At 39.9% G+C, this 25,644-nt stretch overlaps 2 protein-coding genes across 2 annotated transcripts in view; one reads left to right on the top strand and one right to left on the bottom strand.

The window, feature by feature from the left end:
- Positions 1-680: 680 nt before the first annotated feature.
- Positions 681-12,018, bottom strand: LOC110062360 (delta(14)-sterol reductase TM7SF2-like). Its single transcript, XM_089291159.1, has 10 exons — positions 11,723-12,018; positions 10,585-11,235; positions 9,964-10,018; positions 9,032-9,223; positions 8,593-8,696; positions 6,660-6,779; positions 6,129-6,297; positions 4,036-4,116; positions 3,179-3,301; positions 681-2,737 (listed from the first exon to the last, which is right to left on the bottom strand). Exons 1-10 carry the CDS (start codon positions 11,882-11,884, stop codon positions 2,577-2,579), a joined length of 1,818 nt encoding a protein of 605 aa, XP_089147285.1. The 5' UTR covers positions 11,885-12,018; the 3' UTR covers positions 681-2,576.
- Positions 11,186-25,644, top strand: part of LOC110062357 (protein sidekick-1-like) — a 38,666-nt gene continuing 24,207 nt past the window's right edge. Inside the window, exons 1-8 of the mRNA XM_089291133.1 lie at positions 11,186-11,264; positions 14,695-14,823; positions 17,189-17,340; positions 19,267-19,349; positions 20,223-20,289; positions 21,466-22,068; positions 22,735-22,835; positions 24,978-25,042. Of these exons, the coding sequence (XP_089147259.1) occupies positions 19,317-19,349; positions 20,223-20,289; positions 21,466-22,068; positions 22,735-22,835; positions 24,978-25,042 (869 nt within the window). The 5' untranslated portion in view covers positions 11,186-11,264; positions 14,695-14,823; positions 17,189-17,340; positions 19,267-19,316. The remainder of the gene's footprint in view (positions 11,265-14,694; positions 14,824-17,188; positions 17,341-19,266; positions 19,350-20,222; positions 20,290-21,465; positions 22,069-22,734; positions 22,836-24,977; positions 25,043-25,644) is intronic.

The following is a 25,644-nucleotide window of genomic DNA, read 5'->3' as shown; positions in this document are numbered from 1 at the left end:
CTTGCCCGCTCACGGAGCTCTCCATGAAATAAAACGTATTTTACTTAGCAGTACAAATTTCCTTTGATGCAAAATAGTGTACAAACAAATAAACACTCCAAGACTGCAGAATAATCAGGTCCAAGTTGCCAGTTGTGCCGTGAGAAAAAAAAAAAAATTCTGTGACCACATGAAGTGTCCGCAATTCCGTAATAGCGAGAGTTGTTTCCATACATTTTTTTTGGTTTCGGCCGGGGATTTAGCTGTCTGTTCCAAACAGCGTTGTGTCCACAAGACGAGAGTTGACTGTACCCGCTTTTATCGTTCTGCGCACTTTTTAAGGGAAAGAAACACTCACTCACACTCATCATCTTCGCTCCTTCTTGAGTGGAGCATAAGGCCATAAGGGAAAGAAAAAGGAGACAAATACTCTGCAAGAAGAAAGATGGCGGCTGTATATATTACCACAATACCATGCGAGCCTTATTCAGCCCATAAAGTACAAGGAAAGCCACATTTTCCCAATATTTGTCCCGTGTTTACGACATTGCGTATGCTAGGTTTGAAGGTTTTAGAACTTTTGTGTACGTTTTTCTTAAATAGCGTTCTTTTTAAGTTTTTGTGCACTAAGAATATGTGTAAATTCACACCGCGTGATTCTCCTTTTAATTTTAAGATAGACCAATATCATGGGGTCTTACTTTACATGTATTTAAATAGCTTTATTTCCACAAAACGTACATCAAAACTAAAGTTAATCAAAATTAGAGCTAACTGAGCCGCTCCTCACACAGGCTCTTTCTTTTCGCGCCCCTGAGCAGAATGGATACGAAAAAACGAACCTAGGTACAAGGTACAGTATATTAACTAATTTACAACTGTATATACACGATTGCTACATGTGCTTCACAGAACCTCATTTTTGCCATGTTACTCGTCGTGTATGACTTTGCACTGCACAAGTGCCAGCTTTTCATGCGGCAGATTCTTCCTCTCTTGCCTTCAAAATGAGCTTGTGATGCCTGTTTCATGTTCAGTGATACGACGAATGTTACCTAGCAACCCCGCTGACGTTAATCGCGGGGTCAGTCATCATCGTTTATGCACATGCGGTTTTTCAACAAAATGTGTTGTACACGTTCTTTGAGCTCGCCACGAAAAAGTCGCAATCCTTGTTTGCGATTTCTGAAGCATCGATATCATTATTTGGCCTAATTCATAAAAGCTTCGCATAGCATAGAGGGCCTTATAGGCATAGATTATTCTCTAAGAATGTGTAACTGAATTCTGAGTGATAACTGCAGCTCTAACCTCTCGTTACTATGACCACGATAAGCTTTACGCTGTTAAAACCTTATCCTCACTTATTCCGCAGTCACTTAATATCGTGAAAATGTAAGAAATAACACGACATTTAAATTTCGCGATTTGGCAGAAGAATCACGTTTAAGGGAATTCAGTTTCGCGAAAATTTGCCAAACGTTGTTCCACATTAACACATGAGACAAACTAGTGCTGTCGTCTCAGAATCAGCGATGCAGGTTTTAATCGTACATTGTAATAAATTAGATTTCGGGTCGTTACGTTTTGAGGTAACTTTTTTTCGCTGGTCTATAATTTTTTTTCTTCAAGTTATCGCGAAAAATACAAAAATTGCAAAAACAAATAAGTATTGCGAAAATAAGTGAGAATAAGGTAATTGTAATTTCCACACACGATTAGCTTAACTCTTTGTTGTTAATGCTACCAACTATTAGAGTCAGAATCATCGGGATTCTAATGTGCCATGTTTTTACCTTAGTGTTTTACTACAAAAGAAAATAATGATTATACCAACACTAAGCGTATGGATTAATCTCGACTTCAGATAGATACCAACCGAGCAATACAATAAACAGAGTCTCTTTTTAACGTGTATTGTACAACGAGTTATGGATATAAAAAATATACGAGTATTTCGTTCCATGTAAGATACAACCACTAGGAAACTGCGAAGCCATTGCATTTTGGTAGGACCGATGGGTTTCATGCAATGTTTTTCAGTAGTAGACCTCCCGTACTACCTCTATGGGCATGGTATGTACCCGTAAGGGTTATTTCATACTTTCCGATGATATACTGAAACATATCCCATCGGAATCTATTCCAGGGAAGGATATTTTTGTCGCCTACTTCTGGAAGGCATTGAAAAGTAAAACTGTATCTAAAACGTTCTCCATGCATGCATTGAAAATTTGAATAAGTACTTTAAGTATGTCACGATTGATAACTAGCCAACATAGTTACATAAATATTGTCAAAACCTTAGGAATCGTTTAAAATAATTCTTCAAACTTAAAAATAAAATCAAGTGCAATCAAAGGATAAAAAAAGTTCGAAAATTTTAAGAATCGACCAGATCCGAGTCGTTTACGTCCAGTCCGCAAAATGAACCGCTATCTGTTTTGTCTGTACAATGTATATAACCACGTAAAAGAAAACGACTTGTGTGTCTACCAAGTGCACCTGCAGCTAATGACACACGTCAGTATCCAAGCTGTGACATACAGCTGTTTTCAAGATAAAATCAGAATGTCCATAAAGCAAAAGGCAACAGTCTAAAATATCTTGGGTAGAATGCGGTAGGGTACCCGCCTGCAATACTCGTCCCAGCTCGTTCCGTACTTGCGGCGGTTGTTCGCTTCGTCTCGGAATTCACGGTGAACAAGCAAAATTGTCAGATACACAGGGTAAAAGAATGGGATTGGGTTAGAGAAACCTGTAGGAGAAACAAGAAAATGTTTACAATTGTAGGGAGAATTTTGAAAACACTGGCACCATGGTGCATAGTTTATGCAAAGTTGTCACATACACCGGGTTAAACAATGGGATTAGGTTAGAGAAACCTGTAGGAAAAACAGGCATATCTTTAGAATTGCAGGGAGAATCTTGAAAGCCGCAACACCATGGTGTACAGTTTTATGTTGAAATGGCAGAAACACGACAAAGCTAATAATGAGAGGCAGGCGAGCTACATTGTACATATAAAGCTGGTATTCAGGGGTTAACGTTCTTTCTTTTTCCAGCTGCCCTGCGATGCGAGTCGTGTTTAATACCCGTTTCAATAACACACGAACTCTGAAGTACAAAACCAATCTGACGATTGCGTTTGTGGGTTGTCGCTACTGTGAAATGTCATCCTTGCGGTACTGAGACTTACCACATGGAAAGGTCCATGCAAACGCCATGATGATGTCACCGAGATAGTTAGGGTGTCGTACCAGGCCCCACCAGCCAGAGGCTAGGAGTCGCTTACCAGTCGGGGTAAGAATAGTTTCTTGATCTGCAAGAAAAAAATAACTCAATCAATAACTTGGCATTCAGTCAATTGCAACTCCCATCAGAGATTCCACCCGAATGATTTCCCCCTGCTAACGAGGCCGTGCAGCAATCTGGGTAGTGATGTGAAGTATATATGAAATAATTCATATTTGAACTGCGGTTGTAGATGAAAGTCAAGAATGATTATCGCAGTAAATTTCCAATTTAAGCAATTGGAAAGAAGGAGCCTGAAAAAACCCTCGCTCCCAATGTGTGGCTTCATAGCTCAGTTGGTAGAGCATCGCACCGGTATCGCGGAGGTCACGGGTTCGAATCCCGTTGAAGCTCTAATTTTTTTCAGGCTTCTTCTTTCGAAGTGCTTAAATTGGAAATTTACTGCGATGATCATTCTTCACTTTAATCTGGGTAGTGTTGGTGATTGTTCGTTACAGTTACTTGCACGTAAAAAGCAACAACCGATCAAAACAGGTTTAAATAATTTTTCAGGTCGACTCTCAGATCCCTCACGAGCAGACCTAATCCTATACACTGGAAACCTGGGTACCAGCGGGTTTTTTCTTGCTCAGGCAGCAGGATGCTTTGGGTTGACCGCTGGCTGAAGCCAGAAAAAATAAGTCCCTCAAGTATTGGGCTTTAGTGGCCTTGATATTCTTAGAGAAAAGTCCTTAGAAAAAGTTCACAGCCATAAGCTATCCTGTATTCGTTTTCTTCCTTATATTTAATGCTGAACATTACCTTGGAATTCGTCAGAGTTAGGATCGGTTCTGAATCTGTCCTTCTGAGAGTTTGATCCACGGAATATGGCATAACCAATGACTGCAAACAAAAACAGAGAGGAATCAACCAGGTGAAACAGACCATGATACATGTATGTTCATGGTGAGCCAAAGATCAATTTAGAGCAAAAGTATATTCAGAAAGTATATCTATCATTCCCTGACATGTTTCAGTTGGAGGAGGTGAATGAAAAAAGTGAAAATCTGGGCTGTCATTAAGTTTTGTGTCATCTGTTGCCTTGGTCTTTAAACGAGTAACAAACTGATCACTTTGTGGGTGAATTGTATCAACGAGCACTCTCATGTGTAACATTACGGGCAATACACGTAGGTTTTGAAAGGTTATGGCCCTTAATGACAGCCCTGAAAATGATTGCTTTGTCATCAACATAACGGAATAACCTACATGTCGTAAGCAATTACTCAAGGTTATCTCTGTTTACATGCTCACTTCTCTCTCTCCACTCAAGAGGTGCCTGGGATTTTAATGCACTCCCTTTCCCCAACCCCTCTCCCCCAAAATTTCTGCTGATATCCACGTACAGTAAACAGTATCTCAAGAGAACCACGTCTGGCACCAACTGGTCGCTAATTGGAAACAAAAATTCAAAAGCAAACAATAACCAGTTGGGGAAGACATGGTTCTCGCCCTGAGAATGTGTAATGTGCATGAAGAGCTACAGTGTACATGTATATCATCAGCTAATGATCAATTGGAGGACATCTGTCAAGAACTGCATACACAAACAAAATTCAATCTGCTGTACTGAATTTAGTATTCAAATCAAAAAAAGAATAGTTGAAGTAATATTAAGTTATCACAGGGTCAATCAAGGGACCTGGCACAACTTTTGGAAACTCAAGCAGAATGAGAGTTAACAAAAGTAATGAAGTTGAACGAATATGGTTCTAGTAAGGCCATTTAAAATTGATTGTAAATAACTAAGACAAAATAAAACTATATCTATCAAGTAATTTAAAGGAGCACTGATCAGTCCATCGGTAGCTTTTCTCAACGGCACTTGATCATTATCAGGGTTGACATTAAGTTTTGAGACACCTGTAGCCTTGTTCTCCCCACCCATAGCAAAATTGTTACTTTGTGGGTGACTTCTAGATTGTATAAACAGGCAATTTCACCTATAGCATCAGGGGGAAATTCAGCATACATAACCCTAATGTTCAGTTGTTACAGGTTACTGCCCTTAACGGCAGCCCTGATTATGTACGTAGCCGTATCATCGATGTATCATCAAATTAACAAATTGACATCAGTTTTTTATGCGTCTGTCCTCTTATTGATGATAAATTGCATCATAACATTGTCAAAGTGGCTGTGGAACCACGAGCCACATGCAAGTGGTTCTGCAGTAAACTTTGACAATGTTATGATGAAATTTATCATCAATAAGAGGACAGACGCATAAAAAACTGACGTCAATTTGTTTTTTACAAAAACAAGACCCTAAAATGGCCAAATGCTGGGATAAATGAGGGGAAAAGACGCCGTAAACTTGCCGTAAACAAAGATAACTGAATTTTATTCAAAATGACACGAACATTGTCAATAGCTTTTCTTGCTTTTTGATTGGCTACTTAAAAAAGTCCGTAAAATATCATTGGTTAAAAAGTTGACAGTTTGACAGCTAAAAGTTTAACTTGTAAGCTTGCATAAATTAAAATTTTATCCGTCTGTACTCTTATTGATGATAAAAATGAGCCAATCAGCGTGCGGGAAATTAGACAGTTATTGTAAATTTAAAAGTAGCAAACACTTTGTACACTATATACTGTAAAATCAATGAATATAAGGCTGCACGTGCACATTTTTATAATATAAATAAGCACCCCGGCCTGTGAACATGTGTAAGCAGCTGGCAATTCTGCTTTCTACAGTAGATTAATTGCTACATAGTTCATGTTGTACTTTACCAACCCTCGCTAATAACAAATCCATCTCTGGACGTCACAATTCCAAACATCACAGTTATCCTAGCTACAACAAAACATTTTGGCAAGGTTGTGTAAGATCTGGAGACATTTTCAACATACCAAATAGAGCAACAATTGCAGTAGTTGTTATCCAGGAGAGCTTAACAGGCTGGTCAACAAGATATCGTGCCTGCAAGGAATACATTATTGGCACCCAGGATATGTCACCAAAAGCCAACATGAAGCCAAATCCTTCCTCTATGATGTCAATTGTACTTAACATGGAAGACTGAAACAATAATAAAAATATTATTATGAAACTTGGAAATTAAAAATGGAAGCTGTGAAAATATCCAAACAATTTCTGTTGAGGGCACTGGCAGATCCACGAAAGATAATTAAGATCGTCCATGGCTGTTTTGGTGTCAACTTGATCCTTGTAAGAGCAGGCAAGATAAACAATTATAATCATCAAATTGCACTACAGGATATAAAGCTCATGTATTAGCAAATTGCAAATGCCACCCAATGGCACTTTTAAAAAACCGAATCCAAGATTTGCAGAGGAGTCAAAATTACTCTGTGCGTGGGTTTGAGAACTTTGTAAACTCTAAAAGAGTTCTGTTGAATGGATGACGCATCCTCACTCACCTCATAAAACAAGCAGTCAGCAACATAAATAAATTGAAAGATGCACACGAGTATCATTGCAGTCGACACTTCATGCGTCTTTTCGTATTCTTTCGCAGCCATACAGAAGTTTATCATTACCTGCACATACAATACAAACACTTGTATTAGAACAACAAAGCAGCATTTCATCAACATAATGAGTTTTTAGTTTTGAAATGGAAAATACTAAGCAGACAAAATCAGTTTCACAAGTATAAGATTTATCCACAACAAAGGCACCATTTTCATTTGGTTGTTGCTGCTTGAATCCTCACAAACCCAGAATATTTTGTGATCCATTTCTTGGTTCTCAGTAGAAGCTGGCAGCCAGCAGAATTCTGCTGGCTGTAAAGACAAATGTAGTCGCCAATTCCAGTTATTAAAATTTGCACACATGTAACAATAAAATTAAGGTTTACAGACTTATTTATGGTAAGTTCATAAAGAACTTAAATACAACACTTTGCCCCCCAAATGCACAAAAATGCATCTTTGACAACCTACAATTTTACACCCCCAAAGGCTGGCTCGGCCCTGTGGGCCTTGCTTTGCGCCACCTGTTATACATGCACTTTACTGGCCACCTGTGAAAAATTATATGGAGAACTCTGCATTCATGCAACATCTAATGGCCAATCAGATCATTTTTTGAGTGACATGATCATGGTATGAAGCCATCAACAATGCACATGGTCTACCACTCAGGCTACAGCTTGTCAGGTTGCCATAACAATCTTGGAGCTTAGTTCTCATTTTTGTCACAGCACCCAATAAATGAACTTATACAGTGTATACACCAGGACCTGGTTGCTTGAAGGCTGGATAATGCTATCCACAGGATAAATCACTATCCAGTGGATAAATGTTAACAAAACAAACCATACTATCCAGTGGATAGTAGGCACCTTAAGATACTAGGACAGGATGAGCTAGGACGGCCACTGGAAGTAAATTTACTCAACTAGGCATGCGCACGAGAACTCTCGACTCATCTCTCTGCTGCCCTTGTCTCGTCAAGGACACCATTTCACCTGACTAGCCGCTGTATCGAAAACATGAGTACTTTGCTCTTGTTCTGCCCTGACAAATGTTCCAATCGACCTTATTTTCAGTTATATTGATATGAATGTTTATAAGGTTCACATTTTTCGTGATTGTAGTGTAGAATACTATGCTGAGATACCAAAATGTGAATAAAAATATTCCTTGTCTTTCATTTGTATTTCAGTCACTGTTCAGACGCTGTCACGAGTGTGCAAGCTCAAAACAAGATATAAACTGTATGCATTGAGAGTACATCAGTGTAAGTACAGTCGATTAAATGTTGTAAGAATGAATGCCATGGAAGCATCTATCTAGCAAATAAAATACACATTTTCAAACTGATGTTTAATTGTTTTTTATACTACCCGGATCGAACTTGATGCAACGTTTGTTTCATTTTCATAATGCCTGTTACAATTACAGATGGAAATTGAAATATTCACCAAAAGTCAGGATTCCTCGGCGACAGAATTCTCAAACGCTCTGGTGGTAAAAAGCCATCTGAAGCTGGTCGAAGCTGTTTGCTTCGCTTATAAAGAAAAAGAAATTCAGCATCACTGTTCACGGATAAGATTTCTCTTCTTTTGTAGTCTAAAGGATGTCATTGCTTCCATGAATAGCTTGTATGAAGTTCGAATTATTGACGTCGCTGTCCTTTACGAAAATACAAATCTTAAGCATTTTGTTTTTGGTGCCCCAACAGGACCTGCAAAAGTTTCCTGCCTCCACTGCCATTCCTGTCCTGGCCTTCCCGTCCCCGTATCTTAAGGTCCCTAGTGATTTATCAGGTGGATAGCGTTATCCACCTTTTGAACAGCTTGGGCCAGATTGTTAATGCTGTATGTACATGTACATTTAAGTCTCTCACCCAGCCTATAAATCCTGGTCTAACTTCAAAGAAAAACTTGAAGTCAAATTTTCCCCATCGTGGGTTGAGTTGGTGTCCCATGAAGAAGTCATAAATAACATTTCCTGTAAGAAAAATGATCTCTACATGTAAATTGCTGCCACTATACTGGCAAGAATATACATGTTATAAATAATTGTACATGTGAATGGAATAAAAGGAGAGGAATTGTTGAAGGGAGGGGGAGGGGGGGACAGAAGTATATTTACTGTACAATGTACACACTGTTCAGCTCAGAATTTTCCTTGGCTGGTTTCCATAATAATACTTGAACTTAACAACATTTGTTGAAATTCCACCAAGGTTTTCAATGATTTCATGGCCTGTATGACAGCTGAATTCCTAATAAATTACAATCTATACAATTTTAGAAGCCAGTACAAGGTTATAGTTGTCAGACCTGTGTTTCCTCCAGGAGCCAATCCTGTCTTCTGCATTCGAGCCATAACATAGACAGTGATAGAAACCACAACCGACCACAAGATAGTTGCTGTTATGATCCCAATGAAACATTCGTAGACCAAGGTAACAGGTACTTTGAAGTAAATGAGAGCAGCAAATCCAACTGTACTGAGCATCAGGGCAATGAAACCTGAATGATGGGAAAGTAGATTATTGTATTTGTAAGCATGCACAATAATTTATGCTAGAGGATAAGCTATGTTGGACCACACAATAATTAATACAGAATTGGTTTATGCTTAACATGTGTATAATGAGTTAATGATGCATGCAGAAAAGTTTGAAGAGTATGAGAGAAGTTTAAGAGTGGCTTGAGGGGCAGCCAAGAGCAACACTAGTTTCTTGAGTTAGACACTTCTGATCTCTGTTTCTGGTATGATTTGTTTTGGTTCGTCGTTTTCCAAGGACAGTTTTAATTAAGCTCTACATAGAGATGTTTGCTTTTGAGGGAAATATTCCTTGAACATGTTTAAATTACTTGTATTTGTTGTTTAAAACATCGCAGAAAAGGTTTCTTCTTTTACAGATGTCAACTTACATGTAATCTTTACACAGTATCAAGAATTTGAGTTTGCTATACGACAGTTCGCATATGACAGCATCAATTGCAATAAACAAACAAATTGTACATGGAGCTGAGTTTATTGTTAACAGTGAATGTTTCTTATTTGATATCGCGCAAACTTGCAGGATAGAGGAACAGGCTTTTCTGAGTCCTTGCACGAATGGTCTATATAAGCAATGTAGACTGTCTTTGATGCATGCTAGGAACTTTTCTCTTTACTGCATTTGCACTTCTGTTATCATGCCTGATACTACAGTGTGTACTGGTGCAAAGCATTTAAATACCAATAAAATAAATAGCATTACCATTCATTCTGTAATCAAGGGAAGTTCCATCAGAAAGCACTCGTCCATATACAACCTGTGACAACCAAATAACACAAATTATTATTTGAAAACAGACACAGGAAATCCTTGAATTAGCACCTGGGGCACTTTTTTTCAAATTTAGGTGAAGAGAGCGGCACTTATTCGAGTGGGGCACTTTATCGAGAGGGGGCGCATATTCAATTTTTCCCAAATCGTGGCCTGACATGATCATTTTTTTTTAATACATCATCTGCTCATAAACAACAACATAAGCTGTTTATCGCAGCACCGTTAGTACTTGTCTAACTCTCTTCCAAACCCCCTCACCAATATTTAAAAGTTCATCTGGTGCCAACAGAGCAGAAATGACTTTGGTAGCCCTGTGAGAATATCTTATCCACAGAGAGGTAAGGATAAAAAATGGGATGACCAGAATGATGTAGTGGAATCAGAATTTCTCGAACCTCCAAGGGAAACGAAAAATTATTTGCTTGAATGAAGAATGTTTGTCTGAGGTTGCAGCCTCAGGATGTTTGATAATTCGGGGTTGCACATGTTACATAATTTTCATGCAAAATGAACTCACACACAGTAAAGAAGCAAAATGCATATATGTACCTTTCCAACTGGAAGCATATAGATGAATGCCTGTAGTAGGATCCATCCATCGACAATCAGGTGGCCAATGTCAAAAAATCCACCATGAAACTTCCACAGAGGCGGAATACTAGACGGTAACTGACGGATTGTACACGGTTGTCTTCCGTTACAGAACAAGTAGGATGACACAACAACAGCTGGTAGAACGATCATCATCCACAACACACCAAACGGACCACCGAACTCATATCCATGCTTGCTTTGGGCCATTGTGGGCTTGATCTCTGCTGTAAGCAGTGCCTCCTTCTCCTCGGCGATGAGTTTCTTCGTAACTGAACGAGTCACACGCACTGTCGTAACGCTCGAAGACACAACTGAACTCTCTTTGGTCGACCCTTTGGTTACCGTGGTGGTCGTAGTCGAGGACTCTTCGACTCTCTTTTCGGGCATTCGGCCTCGTCTCGGAGAACGCCGACTTGGAGTGACCGCAGTTTGTTGTGTTATCTTTTCAACAAGGCTTTCTTCCGATGTCTTTGGCGCTGGTAGACGTCCACGGCTTCTCGCTGGAGACCGCGATCGAGAGCGAGATCTCCGAGCTGGAGAACGGGATCTTCTTCGAGATGGTGATCGAGTGGGCGAAGTTGAGCGTGATCGAAATGGCAGCTCCTTCTGCAAAACGAAATGGGCGGAAACTTCAGGTAAAAACTTCGATAAAAATAAAGTACAAAGCTGTGCTTCATTCAAGTTTAAAATCATTTAACCATGAAATCAGTTCACCGCCTTCAAAGTGTGATAATCTGAATTGCATTGTAACTAAACGAACGGTTTGACGAAGAAAGTTTCGTACGAGCTTAATTCAAAACTTCATAGATGTTGTTCCGTTTGTTTTGAGCTAGTTAATTTGTGACAGGCAATTAGCGATTCGGCCTTTAAACAGATTAAACTGATAGATTCAGCAAACGGTGTTATGTCCCTGAAAGTTCATGCAACTGGCCAGGTAAACACAACAAACAGCAATAACGCTATTAAAATGACGAATTCGTTTTTAAGATAACGAGCAGCGATCAAGACAACCCAAGATGATTTACATTAGCTCTCCTTAATTCAACAAACTGCATGGGCAACATGATACAAACAATTCTTAAATTAGCCTCACGTAAACGTGTCGTAAAGCAACTTCCGTCGTGAAGCCGTCTTTGAAGTCAACTTGAACTGTAGTTTTGCCAATATCGAGGACTGTAGCTTCGTAATATTTCCTGCTTCCCGGCCACAGTGCCCACACCGTGTCGCCTACAGATACTTTCTTGCCCCCTTGCATGTTTTGCAGTAAAATATTGAAGTAGTTAGGCTATTTTCTAGTGATATTCTCCAACAAAACTTCTCTTGTGCACACTCTTGTAAAAGTTCAAGAAGTTCATTCATGCAAGCGACTTGTCAACGGTCGTGTTTTGTGAACGGCGGGAAGTAATCTGATTGGCTTCGCTTCAATAATCTCGTTTTCCATTGGTCAGCTAGAAATTTAAATTTTCTCTTTCATGTTCCCAATCTCCTCGCGGACAAACGTTCTCACGTAAATTTGCATAAGCTATGGCAGGTTCGCTGAGGAATTAAAATTTCCTAGTCTTTTCTGTCAAAAAAACTAAAAGAAATATGGGCATATGCAGCCGCATACAGACTACTGCACTTGCAGTTCTCATTATTCCAAGAGGCCATTTTTTTGTTACGAACCCACAGGCTTCCCAAGCTCAAAATTCGACTCTGCGTACGTGGTGTATGGGACAGCTTGTGTATATAGAGAGTTGCATGGAAAAGTCACAGATCGTAAAAAAATTGTGTGAATAATTATTTAACTTGAAATAAAGTTTTCCTACCTCAAACGTATCGCGTACTTGTCTCTTGTGCCGATTTTGAAGCCATTCTGACGCCGTTTAGTGAAGCTATTCGAAATCGTTGTCTCTCCTTCTAAACTGAGAAGGGAAAGGCAAGGTTCGTTCTTCACGAGTCTTTCGACCGCCGAAGCACACGTATGTGGAGTGAAATTTATTGGGCTTTATGGAACTGTTGATTTTATTGCGATTCGAGACTTTCCCTTTTGAGAAGAGAGCGATTTGTGGAGTGACGTCTGGCCAGCGATCGATAGAGTGGTCTGCCTTTCCCTTCTTTTAGAAGGAAAGACGATGATTTCGAATAACTTCAATAAACGTCGTCAGAATGGCTTCAAAATCGGCACAAGAGACAAGTACGCGGCAAATTTGACGTAGGAAAACTTTAGTTCGAACTACATAGTTATTTACACAATTTTTTTACGATCGGTGACTTTCCCATGCAATTCTCTAAAAACATAAACCGTTCCATACCCACGTATACAGAGTCGCATTTTGAGCTTGGGAAACCTGTGGCGAACCGAATTTTTTTTCTCTCTCTTAGCGCTTGGTCGGCCACAAATCAAGGGGAAAAAGTTCCGATCCGTAACTTGCAGTGCGGTCCTCCTGGCGCGGACTGATAAAACGAGGCTAGTAAGATATAATATGTGTCTGAGAGGTTAGGGAGGTTCCTAACAAACGTCAAGAACAAAACGAGTCAATTCGAAATTGTTGTTGCTTGAGCTCGTTATTATAACATATACATGTTCCTTACACTTTTTGATTGCCGTGAACGTAAAGAAAACTTGGTGTTAAATTGCAAGACCTTTTAGGGAGAAAAAAAGCTTCACATTTTAGCGGACCGTTTTTAGCTCCTATTAACCGAGCAGGAGGTCTATATGGGAGAATCTTGACCGAGGTCGTGACTTGACCGAGGTCAAGATTCTCCCATACTGACCGGCTAAGCTCGGTTAATAAGATGTTTATTATATGGCAAACAAGAACAATTTAATTCATTTAGATGTAGCCGGCTTGTACTGACTGACATTTTGCTCGCGAGCGGCGATGAGGCGAACTTAATCCTGCCAAAGTGTGCTCTTTACTTTTATCTCATCAGGCTTTGTGGCTCTACCATAGATAAACATTGTTAGAAGAAAATAGTGAATATTTTTGCATTTTACTTTGCAACTTTCTCACCCCAAAATGTAACCGGTCTAGATGCCGATCTAGATGGGAAAATCTAGACCGCTTTCAATACCGATTTCAGCCAATCAAATTCGTGAATTCGCTAGTTCCCAGTCCTTGTGAGACACAGCCATATAATAAGATGGAATGCAGCCCGTTAAAGTAAATTGACCAATCAAAGCGCGCGCAGTAACTGAACAAAACTTAATCAAACTCCGTTCAAACATGTGTTTAAATCTAGGGCCAATAAAATATGACAAAACAGGTTGATAAACAACCGGTTAAAGAGCTCTAACTTATTCTTGCTTTCTCGCACGTAATACATGGCCTCACATGAGCGCGCGCTTAAATAGACGGCATGCGCACGCGCAATACAATTCCCATCCAAGGTTGTAAAAGCCCGTAAAAGCCAGTCTTTGATCGAGGATTGCTCGAAAACCTACCGTACAACCTATGATAAAATTTTCACAGTTGATTTGTAGGGATGAATCGCGTTTAGATCCATAATTTTCAAAAAACTCGTTAAGACAGATTTTGAGCTATTTTTGATTTCACATCAGTTTCTTAGTTTGCTAAAAATCTGCTCTACAGATTTTTGTTTTACTTTGCATGAATGTTAAATCTGAGCCAATTTCTAAATCCTGAAATTTTGAGGTGGGTTCATACGGGTAGATTTTGAGAAAAACGTGATTTAACCTGCTAGTGCCCAGTCTCGGTACTCGGTCGTTCATTTTGGCCAATTTGCTGAGAAACGGTCGGACGAGTGAAGAATGTCCGTTGGCAAAGTAAATTATCATCGAAGAATACAAACAAAAGCAACTACGATGGGGCCAAAACCGTTACGTCCAAAACATACATCAGGTTTCCTTTTGGCTTAATTATACCAGCTGATCATCAGTTGTAAGAAACAGCTAACAGACCATCATCAGTTACATTTCAACGTGAAATTAGTCATGTATTACGGGCTGATTACGGGTCATTATTTGACACAAAAGCTCAACGCCCGTTTCCTTGGACATCCTTCAAGACAGTTTGCCGTTTTAGTCAGTTTGCCGTTTTAATCATGCCTACTCTTAATTAGTTTCAGGGTGCTAGCCTTACACATCGTTTAACCATGGTACTGCTCTGTGAACTTGAGCGGGACTCTCTATCTTCAAGTGGGCTACTGTGGACTACTGTAGCTCGTACCTGGTGACATATTTTGAAAACAGTAAGTAACAGAATTATTATATTGTTGTACTGACAACGGGATTAAAGCAACTGAGCTAGCAGTGACAATATTTATGTTATATTATTCAGTCACCATTAAAAGTAGTGAAAACCGTTCATTGGGGTTTAGAATGAAGTAAACGAAAAGTAATTCAGTGATTTTAATAAATAATGTGTATTTATATTTAAGACTTCGATGTGCATGTGGGTGAAAATGAGACCCGTTGACAAGGATATCAAATTTTCTTTTTTCTTTTTTCTTTTTTTGATAAAATATAGTAATTCACTTTCTTTATGAAGGCTAGGACTCCGTTATATGTATTAATCCCAATTTGTCTGACAAGTCGGACAACCAATCTTCTATTGACAACTAAAAAGGAAAAACCAGCTGATCCTCCCTTTTCTCCAATAGGCCTTTTCACGGTTAATTTTTCTCGTTTGCATTACAATGTAATCCAACGTGGATGCGAGGCAATTTCGGACTAAAACTATAAGATAGCCCGAAGTTGCCTCACATACATGCTAGATTTTATTGTAATGCAAATGCGCAAAGGTAACCGTGAAAAGGGCTATTGTCCCTCTTTTGTTGGAGCGCGGTGCCTGTGGCACTCGAAAAATCGGATGCAACCTACATGTAAACATCGAGCGCCGCACTCCTTGTTTTCCGCTCTTCGCCGACGAAACGCAACGGCGCCTGGGAACGAGAGAGCAACCGATCGCAGTCAGTGCTAATCTCGTACAATCCCATACACCCGAATCACACTCTGGTAAAGAGAGTAGTCGTACTTTTTCTGAACCTCAGTGGAGTCTTTTGGTCATGTTGTAGGCAAAATAGATTTTACATCTTTTATCCGTTTGTGATGTTTGGTTCCAAGAGACACAAAGTTTTCCGTTTTTACAAGGCAACAATTTAGTAAAAAAAAAACATAGCTCTTTCATACAAAATCCAAGGAAAGAATCGCCCCTTTCCAGACCACTTTTTTACACCCGTTCATTTCGTACCCTTTTGACTCTCCCCGAGCTAGTTAGAAAAAAATGTTAAATTCTTTTAGCGCTATTAGATTGTACAGAAATATTTTGCGCGCGGGAACTTGCATTCTAAAAGCCTGGCTAAATGGAGGTGCAGGTGGTTGAAAGTAGTGGCAATTTGGACATGCGAACTGCAAAAACTCATCTTTTGAAGGAAACTTATTATTCTTAGCGATTTTTACTTTCTATTACTTTCTTAAACGCACATTTTTAATTATTAAGATTAGTACAGCTCATTTTGGCGAATTGTACAGCGCCTAGAGCAGGCATGGATAGGCGCTATATAAATATTTATTTATTATTATTTTTATTATTTGCGTTCGGCGGCCAATTGGACCAGAAAGGTGATAAGTGCAGTGCGTAGGTTGCGAAGAAAAGTCAACGAACTACGTTCCAGGTGCGTCGACTTGCGCTGGGTGGTCTAACGGTGAACAACTTGGGTGTAAATGTGATCCCGACCAAAGTGATCGCAAGTTATCGCAAGTCGACTTAAGTGTACACAAGTCCGATCCTGGCCAAACGGAGTGGCAAGTATACATAACTTGAAGGCTTGCTCCTTCGTTTTCTTCTTTATGACTCCGTTTCGTCAGACGAAAAGGGAACAAGAAGTTATTGTGCGTTCAATGGCATGAAATATCCTCGTTGGCTATTTCAGTTCTGTTCCCTTCAATGTGCCCTTAGACTGGTTTGTAGGTTAAAAAGTTTCATCATTTCAGAGATCCTTCCAGCGACCATCCGCTGACCAAGGAGCTCGACGATTCCTGGCTCGATATTGAAGATTGTGCCCTTAGTGTCAGCTCGCGCATGCGCGAGAAACACTCAGAGCCAATTGTGACATGTTTTTATGTTGGAAATATTTTTCATAGTTATGATAATTAACAATTATTCACCAACGTTCACTGAGCCTGAGGCGAATAATCGTTTTAGTATAATTTTCAGAGGTGAATATCAAGGACTACAAAATGACAGACTAAAACATAAAACACAGACGCAATACACGTATGCAGCCGTATTTTTGATAAAAAGCTTACATGTACATCGATTGTCAATCAGTTTACTCATCGAGTTCGGCAGTAAAACAAAAGAGCGATAGTTTGAAAGAAAACAAATTTCGGTCAATCGATCTGACCTGCTGGCGATCAACGTAAGCACTGCGTTTACGATTCTTTTAAGTGCCTTGAATACGAGTTCTTGAAAAGATATTTGGTCCAATGGCAACAGCAGTCATTTTGAAAATTCTCCATTTTTTCAAGTGAATTGTGCTTCGTATTATCACCATGTTTTGGCTGTTTTCGCAAATTGTTTCATTTAACAAATGGAAATTAATCTTATGATAGACACCTGCCGGGCAGACCGTAATACAAGAGAGTTAGACTGCCAGCTGCCAGACGACTGATTCTGTGGACTAGTTATACAAAGTGACTTCTTGTGGTTAATGACAGCCGTTATTTTGGGTCTCGCCAGAGGAAATACTCATTTTGTGTTGAAGGTATGGCAGAACGTTTTATATTCCTTAATCGTTACTTGAGTATACTTTAAATTTTATGAGTCTGTTTTTGGCTTTTTATTTGTTGCAGTACTTTCAGTAAAGAATGGGACAAAATATCTGCGCGTTTCTCTCAGACCTTCAAATTGCTTTTTTTCAATCTCGTAGTTAATGACTTCATTTTGTTTGTTGGACGATTTTTTTCCTCGGCGAGGAGAGGTTTCAAGTTCGCCTTGCTTGTGATGCCAACGTCATTGTAAAAATATTAAATCCAACACTCGCGAACAAGTCGTCACTCGCGCCGTTGCAATTCGCTTTGACTAATGTACATCAATTAACATGATTCGTGAGAAAAATAGTTCATCCTAATGTTTGGCCTTGAAAACAAAACAAACCAAACTGAACTTCCAAAGGTGCTATGATATTTTAAAGCACGTCGTGATTGAGCTCTTGTATTTCTATGAGGTTGTGCTGGATTTTTTAATGGAAAATTGTCATGTGATTAAGGAACCAACTAGAAAGGAAAACAAATGATAAGTATTTCAGTATCGGGGGAAAAAATCAGCCATGCAACGAAAAAAACTATTTCCAGTTTGGTAGATTGTAATTTTGCAGCTAGCCTTAACTTTGAGGCTGGATCACAGACAATAGAACTGTGGAAACATTTATTGAGCAAGATTATAAAAATTTACGCGCCGCAGTACCTGGTGAGCAAATATCATGGTATTTTTGAGTTTGCCATCAGCCAGTTTGCAGCTGCGTCGCATTTCTCATTTTTACGCTGTCATGAATGTGGTCTTCAAAGCACTCGTAATGACGGCAAAGTAAACATCTTAATTTGTTAATGTCACTTACTTGTTCGGTTCAGGTGGGAGGGAAGTCTTGCTGTTAATGAACCAAATCCCCTATTATGCTGGGTAATGCCGAGGTAGGAATTTGTCAAAATATGAAGAGACCGTGTGAGGAATGTTTCAGGTGACAGCAACAATTCTTTTTTTTTTTTTCACCTGCAACTTATCCTGGGTGGCAAAGGTTTTTCTTTACTCTAGCTTTAAGCATGAACGGACAGTTTTTGAGTGAAACACGTCAAACAGTTTTTCTCGTGCAGTATTAAAATAGCCACGAGACATAATTTCATATTCATGAAACGAGAATCGAATTTTAGGCTGCTGTGAAATGTGATCTCGGAGCCATCACGCGAATTGGATCATTGCTTTCTAATGAAACGCAAAATGGCCGTTATATTTTCCGCGAAACCTATCTGTACAAAATAAACACAATTTTTTTCTCCCCCTTCTCGCCACTGTGCCTGTGTGGCAAACCGAGATATAACCTGAATACTAGATTTGTTTTATGGACTGGGTTTGTAGCCGATATAACGAGCGCTCTGATTGGCTAAATATAGGGCATTGTTCTCCCGTAATGCCCACGGGCTAATTACGGTCCTGCAAAAACAAAGCAAAAGCCATGTAATAAACAACTTGTTAATCTCGAACGTTCGGTCTTTACGGTAAAATCTCAAGCCTCCGCTTTTACTTATTGTACAGCAAGGTCTTGGTCTTGGTCCCTCCACTTCGATTCATTTGACCAGTATAGAAATTAACTGCTCTACAAGCAAGGAAATCGGTCACTGTGGCCAACCACAAAGAGCTCATTTAGTGCCGTGAACCAATCAAAATCAGAAGGAATTGTGTAGCCAACGCGAAGCGTGGGAAAATGTGTGTGAGCGAGTTAACATTGGTTTTGGTTTTACCTCTCATCGGTGGAGAAACTGGCCCCAATATTTAAGTCGATCACCAAGTCAAATACTGCAAAACTAAAGGCGGCACGGCTCTATGATAGGCCAAATTTTACAAACTGAACAACCTGGATAACTGATTTTGTTTGTTTTATATATCTTTTATATATCCTTGGACTTTTGTAAAACAGATGGCTTTGGATTAGTGGAGAGTCAATATCCCTATTCTGAGGTTTCCACCATGGCGTTCAAAATGACCGTACTAAGGATTGAGGTATGTTGCAAATCACCTAGTAAGTAATTCAGATGTTGTTAAAATGTTACGCGTCCTTCCTGAAGGGATCCACAGAAAACTGTTCTGTGGAAGGATAAACGTTGTACCTCAAAATACGGCACCATGCATTAAAAGCGGTACACATAATGAAAAGGCGCAGAATATGGGCTGACCCATATTCTGTCACGAAAAAGGAAAATAGAAAAAAATGTTGTGGGAAGGTTCTGTTGATCGACTGTTTTAGTTGCGACAACCTTCGTTGAAAAACATGTAACAATTATCAGCTAAAAAATCAGCTAAAACGGTTTCTCTCAGTAGAACCCAACAGTTATGAGCCGTTTCAAATGAAACCGGCTCAAAAAAAATTTCCTATCATACTGGTATCGTTCCAAATTAATCGTTTGTGATCAGTGAAGTCCCTGGTTTCAACAGAATAGGACTTGCATGTAGCTTACCAAATTACCGTTAACTGCCGCTTAAAAGCCCCTCCACTTTTAAGCCCTCCCGGTTATAAGTCCATCTACCTGTAAACCAAAAACTACATCCGGTTGAAAGCCCCTTCCAGCTTTCCTTGTGTTGAATTCATTTTATTATGATATTTATAACGATCAATTAAAAACCAGTAAATGAAAAACCTATTTTGATCAACACAGTGATAGCTCGTTTTGAAACTATTTTTTTGTTCCGGGTATACGCCCCCTCGGGTATAAGCTCCTTCGGTTATGAACCCACCTAAAAGCCCTCACGAAGTTGTATAAGCCCAGGCCTTACTTATGATATGCAGCAGTTTACAGTACACTGAAATACCTTCAAGCTGGTAAGCAGTATAAAGAACGTTTCAGTATTTATGATCACCTTTTTGTCCTTACTCAGATTGCTGTGCTCCTATTTCTGGCATCACACGACAACAAGCTAGGTCCTCTCAGAGGTGTCTTGTCAGGTAAATGTTCATACATACGCCGCGAGACTTTTCCATTCCAAAGCAGGGCCAACATGTGGAATTGTTTCGGGCTTGACCTTGCACTATAAATTCATGGAGTAACTCTTACAGGAAAAAGTCACATCTTCATGGATCTAACTATTCGCAAATGTTAAGACTCGCTTGAGCAATAGGCCATGCCATTTCCGAGTTACCGTGTGCCTCTGTTACAAAACGAGTCCACGTTGAAAATCTTTCAAATGAAAATGTTTGATTTGCACGAAAATTACCCTCTAGGTGGAACACATTTTATATGAATGGTTTAACGAAGACTCGTTTTGACACGGGCAAATTGGCAATGGCCTATTAAGAATGGATAATTAACAACCCTAGTGCACGCCTCGCAATTAAAGATCATTAGGGCTGCCGGCTATCCTGTTCCAGGCTCTCGCGTCCACTGACCATTAGGTTCAAGTGGATTAACCTTCGATGCACTTGACTCACATTCAGAGAGAATAACAATACCAAGTTTTCCGATGCTTTTGATCCTCATAAGGTAATGGGTGAAGTAGTCAAAATGCTTATGCATGATTGTCGCATGAATGTTATCACGGTAGTGTATGTTTATGCCCCCCCCCCCCCCCGAGGGGGAGTTGGCAGAGGACCCCATATGAAAAGGTCGAGGATACTCGTCGTCCCGCTTAGGGGTGTAAATCAAGGTTTTTGGTCTCACTTACGACGAAACGCCATTATTTTTAGCTGTCAAAGTATCTCTTAGGGTTCACTCGAAGAAATAACAACAAAAAAAACCGCTCTAATTTCCGTTTAATTTCTAGGATCGATTTCGAGCTCGGTCTAATACCGCGGGCTCTTGTCCCGAACAGCGGCTGGTATCGAACCTATTTAATTTTAAATGGCATCTTTTTGGGCCCAGATTTCACCCAGATTGGTCTTCTTTGGGGGATTTCTGTCAAATTTTCCGACGAGCATCCCAGATGTGTTTACCATGTTTTTAAATAAAGATGATGATGATGATGATGATGATGATGATGATGATGATGATGACCTTTTTATAAGGGGTTCCCCCGGTGTGCTTTCGTTGGTGCAATACGTGACGATAGCTCTCTTTAACGCGGTAGAAATCCCAACTACCTTTCATGTATATGATGTACAGTTCTCCTTCACGTTGTTTCATAGGCAATGATCATGACATTTGGTCATTTGACAATTTAAACAAAGACATGGATGCCAAAGGGAATGCAGACAACACGGAGTCGCCGGTGGGAAGAGGTCTCTACCTTGATGGAACAGATGGCACTTACGTCAAGCTGAAAAACCACGAGAAAAAATGTTTAGAGCATCCATCAGACTGTGACATGACCATCGGGTTTTTTCTCAAGTTTTCGCCCCCGTCTGACCTGCAGATCTATTTCGGGAACAAAGATGCCGACGGAGAACTGTACGAAGGCATAAATATCTACCATGATGGACAATTTCGTGTGGAGGTGTACGGTAAAAACAAGTACTGTTCTCGAGTCATTTCTCCACCCCAGAAGGTGTGGTTTTATCTCGGGCTTGTATGGGAGAAGAATGGAAATTTAGCTGTGTACCAAGACAAATGGTATAGTCAGTCGTCTTGGGAACACAACCATTGCGGCAAAAGTCCGAGCGGGTTGAAGACGCGAGCAAATTACTATCTAGGGAGAGACACATTCCCTGTTGCGTTCTACAAAGATTTGAACATCTGGTATTCCAAACAGTCTCGAAATGTTCTTGACGAGAAGTGGGATGCAGCATTTGGTAAGGGTAGTAGTTAGCGTCAATATAGCCAGTGAACAGGCTCCGGCTGGAAGGGTCTGACCGGGGCCGGAAAGGCCGAGAAGGAACTGGCGGAGAGTGAAGTGGCCGAGGTGGAATGGGGTGGGGTTGGGGCGTGGCTCCCGCCCCCCCCCCCCCTTCTTCTCTCTCTTCTCTCCTTTTTCTTTATTCCGCTTTCTCTTCGCTCCCGACTAAAGAACCTGTTCACAGGCTAGCGTCAATAGGTAGCCCACTTTTAACGTTTTCTCTACGAAGTGTTTCTTTTCAGATGCGCTTAACTTTCACAGTAACTAATTTTTGCTTAGCATCGTGTCTCCAGACCGCTTTCATTTGGGGTACGTCCAAATTGGAAGTTACTACAGCAAGACTGTCTTGAAAGTCCTTGAAAGTCGAGTCCTAAATCATTGAGGTTTGGAATAATCACCGTTTACTCAAAGGGCTTCATAAGCGCCCCTCGACGTATCTTCCAGCAACATATCTAGACGACGGACTAAGGGGCGCTAAAGCACTTCTTCTGTGACACCCTTTTTTTTTCCTAGCCTAAACAAGAAAACAATCCACCTGCATCCCGTCCATTCCCCCCCCCCTCCCCCCGTTCTCCAGTTATTGATCAGTGTTTCAGCCACTGTTTTTTCTTTGTGCCTTCAGAAATCACTGGATCTACTGAAATAGGTTTGAAAATCATCTTTCCAGACCTGGCCTTTAATTCTGGCAATGTCGCTCAGTGGAGTGGGGAATTTTCTGATCAAGTAAGATAGGTTGACAACAGTCTATTTTTTAAAAGGTAGTCAATAGCGCGCCCTGTTACGCCATGGAAGCCTCATTAGTGCAGGTTCAGAAACATCAAAAGAAACTGTTGTACCTAGTTGATACTTATTGCGTTCGACGAAGTGGAACGCAAACCTAATTTTGACCTGTGGCTTTTCAGAGTTGGTCTCCCTGTGCATGGTTATAGGCCGAGAAAACCACATTCCTGTAAGGACACCAAAATGGCCACCCCTCTTGATTTTTGTAGGGGCATGTCACGGCCAGTAAACTAGTACCGTTTCACGCTAAGACATGTGGTAAGAGATGTGGCGAACATGTGAGTATGTGAGCAGGCTATGTGAGGTCGTCTTTCCGATGGATCTTTCTTTGACTTCTTTCCATTCAGTCGCCGTACGCTTCGGATGATAACCGTGGGAACAGCTACATTTTGATTGCATTTGTTGATTAGTTCCAGTCGCGACAGATAGCTCAGTCTTTATCCGGTCGAAATTTTATTGTTTGGAATCGGTGGAAAAGTACCTCGAAGGCAAGATCCATAAGACTACTTTATTCATCAGGGAAAATACTTGAATTAGTCGCACGGAGTTTGTTTACGATAAACGACCACGCGAAACGAGCACGCGATTGCAAATGCTAGCTTAGAATAATGTATGTAATTTAAATATTCTATGAAACTTGAGAGTCTACAGAAACTGGCAGCGTCACGCAACGTATCAACAAATCGTGACTTCTTCACTAGCGTGGACTTTGACATTATGCATATCTGACTGTAAAACCTCGGTTGCTGCTGAAAAGCAGCAATAGATTAACAATAGACAAAGGTTGAAAGTCAGCTAGTGAAATCATTTATTTACGGTATATACATATTAAAGTGAGAACGTCGAACGCACTCTCATAATCTCTAATTACTACTAGTGACTAGGTCTGTTAGCACTGGTGTAGTTGCTGCTTATTAAATTCATCTTTGTAGGACCGACTACCCGGGAGTATAATGGATGATCCATGCTCGAAACGTCGGCTTTTCACATTTGCTAGGGTGCATAATTTACCTTCAGAGATCAGATTTGAATTTGAGTTTTTCCTGCATGCATATTACCATGCCAAACAAAAAATAGTCATTTTCCGGCGAAGTGTGCAAGAGACTTGCTTTGAACTGACATTTCACCTAATGTTTCCGTGTTGATTCTCTGCGCGTATTTCGTGTATCAATGAAAGTACTTTATTTATTAGTTGTGGACTTTCTGGAACAAACATTAAACATAATCTCAGTGATACTACTCGTTTAATAATAAAGTGTTCATCACAGATTCGAGTTCGTCCCCCAATTTTCGCCTTTTATTGAAAACAAAATCTGAGCAATGAGTAAAGTGTCCGCGCGTATTATATTTTAAACCATCACAGAAGAGATTTATGATTCCACTATTATGTCAGTTTCTAGTATTTCGGCCTTTAGTTTTTGAAATACATTCTGCCTCATCCGAAAATCGTACGCATGGCAAAGGGCGCGTGCGAATGACGAAAAAATACGACTCTACAGTGCAATAAGGGCTCATATTTTTCGCGTTCTCTTGACCTTATATGGTAAAATGGCGTAATAATGCATGGAATAATAAATATAGTAGGAAGACTTAGTGGAGTTCAGTTTCTGTAAGTAATCAGTGATTTTGGGTGCAATTAGAAGTAATTCAAAAGAGTAAGAAAAATTGCATGAACCTGTATAGCGACAGTATTTAGTAATCTTTAAAAAATAATTACGAGTGCTTATTTATTCCAAATTGCTCGAGAAAAAATATTATTGATTACTTATCAATAATCTTCATGCAATTTTAAAAAATTTCAACTTTCTGCACTCAATTTCAACTTTTTGTACTCATATTCAACCTTCTGAACTGTTTAAGATTGATTGACGTGCTCTCAGCCAATTAGCATGCTGGCAATATTATTAGGGCTAAAATCGGACCTGTTGATAGCCAATCAGACTTGGTAAATTTTATTATAGTTATAAGTGTGCTAGTGGATGTAGCTGTATTGTGTACGTGCATTTTATCATTTGTCTATGATTTCCTCTTCTATTACTAGTTAAACTGCTTGAATTCAAACGTTTATTTTCTCTCATAACACAGATAAAAGATCTTTACGTTGGCTATTCTTATTTTGAGGACATTAAAGATATCTCGGTTACTGACAGGTAATGTTATTTTCAGACATAAATTTACTGCAAATGTTTGAACAGTCACAGTATATATCTGCTAATAAGTGGACCGTTCACATGTAACTTTAAAGTGCAGCTAACCCCAAATGTTTTTTTTTTTTTTGGCTAAAACGAATGTACTTGTTACTTGAAATACTTCTGCGAGAAAAATTTTTGGATTCGGTTAAATCCTCGATTTTCTGTACGCCGACAATATCTCAAAAATAGCTCTAAAACACCGCCATTTTGTTTCGCGACCGAGTTTGAGGAGAATGGGTCCAGCGGCTGTTGTGACGTCTACCCAGGAAGGTTGAATATCTCACGTCCTCTCATTTCCTTCAGGATGGTGCAATGCACATTCGAAAAGTGCGCAGAAACGCCTTTCCAGAAGTGCTATAGGCTGTTGCAGCAATATCCCAGATTTAAAGAAACATATGCTGTACAATGTACTGGCGATGATCGGTCAATGTGCATTAAAGACGTAAACGGTGGTTGATGTTGTCGAACCGAAACAGGCGAACTGAGTCTGTGAGAACCATTGAAGAACTCTCACTGGAATTTTTTCCGCAGACTTTCAAACGCTATGTTCAAAAGTTTCT

Source organism: Orbicella faveolata, unplaced genomic scaffold, assembly GCF_042242905.1.
Source record: "Orbicella faveolata isolate gen_17 unplaced genomic scaffold, um_ofav_v1 contig_24, whole genome shotgun sequence".
In the NCBI taxonomy this organism is placed as follows: domain Eukaryota; kingdom Metazoa; phylum Cnidaria; class Anthozoa; order Scleractinia; family Merulinidae; genus Orbicella; species Orbicella faveolata.
Note: the sequence above shows the minus strand (reverse complement) of the source record. Positions and strands in the feature narration are given on the sequence as shown.

Excerpts from the sequence above, each read along its gene's own strand:
- LOC110062360 (XM_089291159.1), bottom strand. The coding sequence starts at position 11,884 with ATGCAAGGGGGCAAGAAAGTATCTGTAGGCGACACGGTGTGGGCACTG. Across the intron at positions 11,236-11,722 it reads TTGCTTTACGACACGTTTAC|AAGGAGCTGCCATTTCGATC; the intron begins GTGAGGCTAATT and ends TTCGTTTTGCAG. Across the intron at positions 4,117-6,128 it reads TGCAATTGTTGCTCTATTTG|TCATTGGTTATGCCATATTC; the intron begins GTATGTTGAAAA and ends TTTTGTTTGCAG.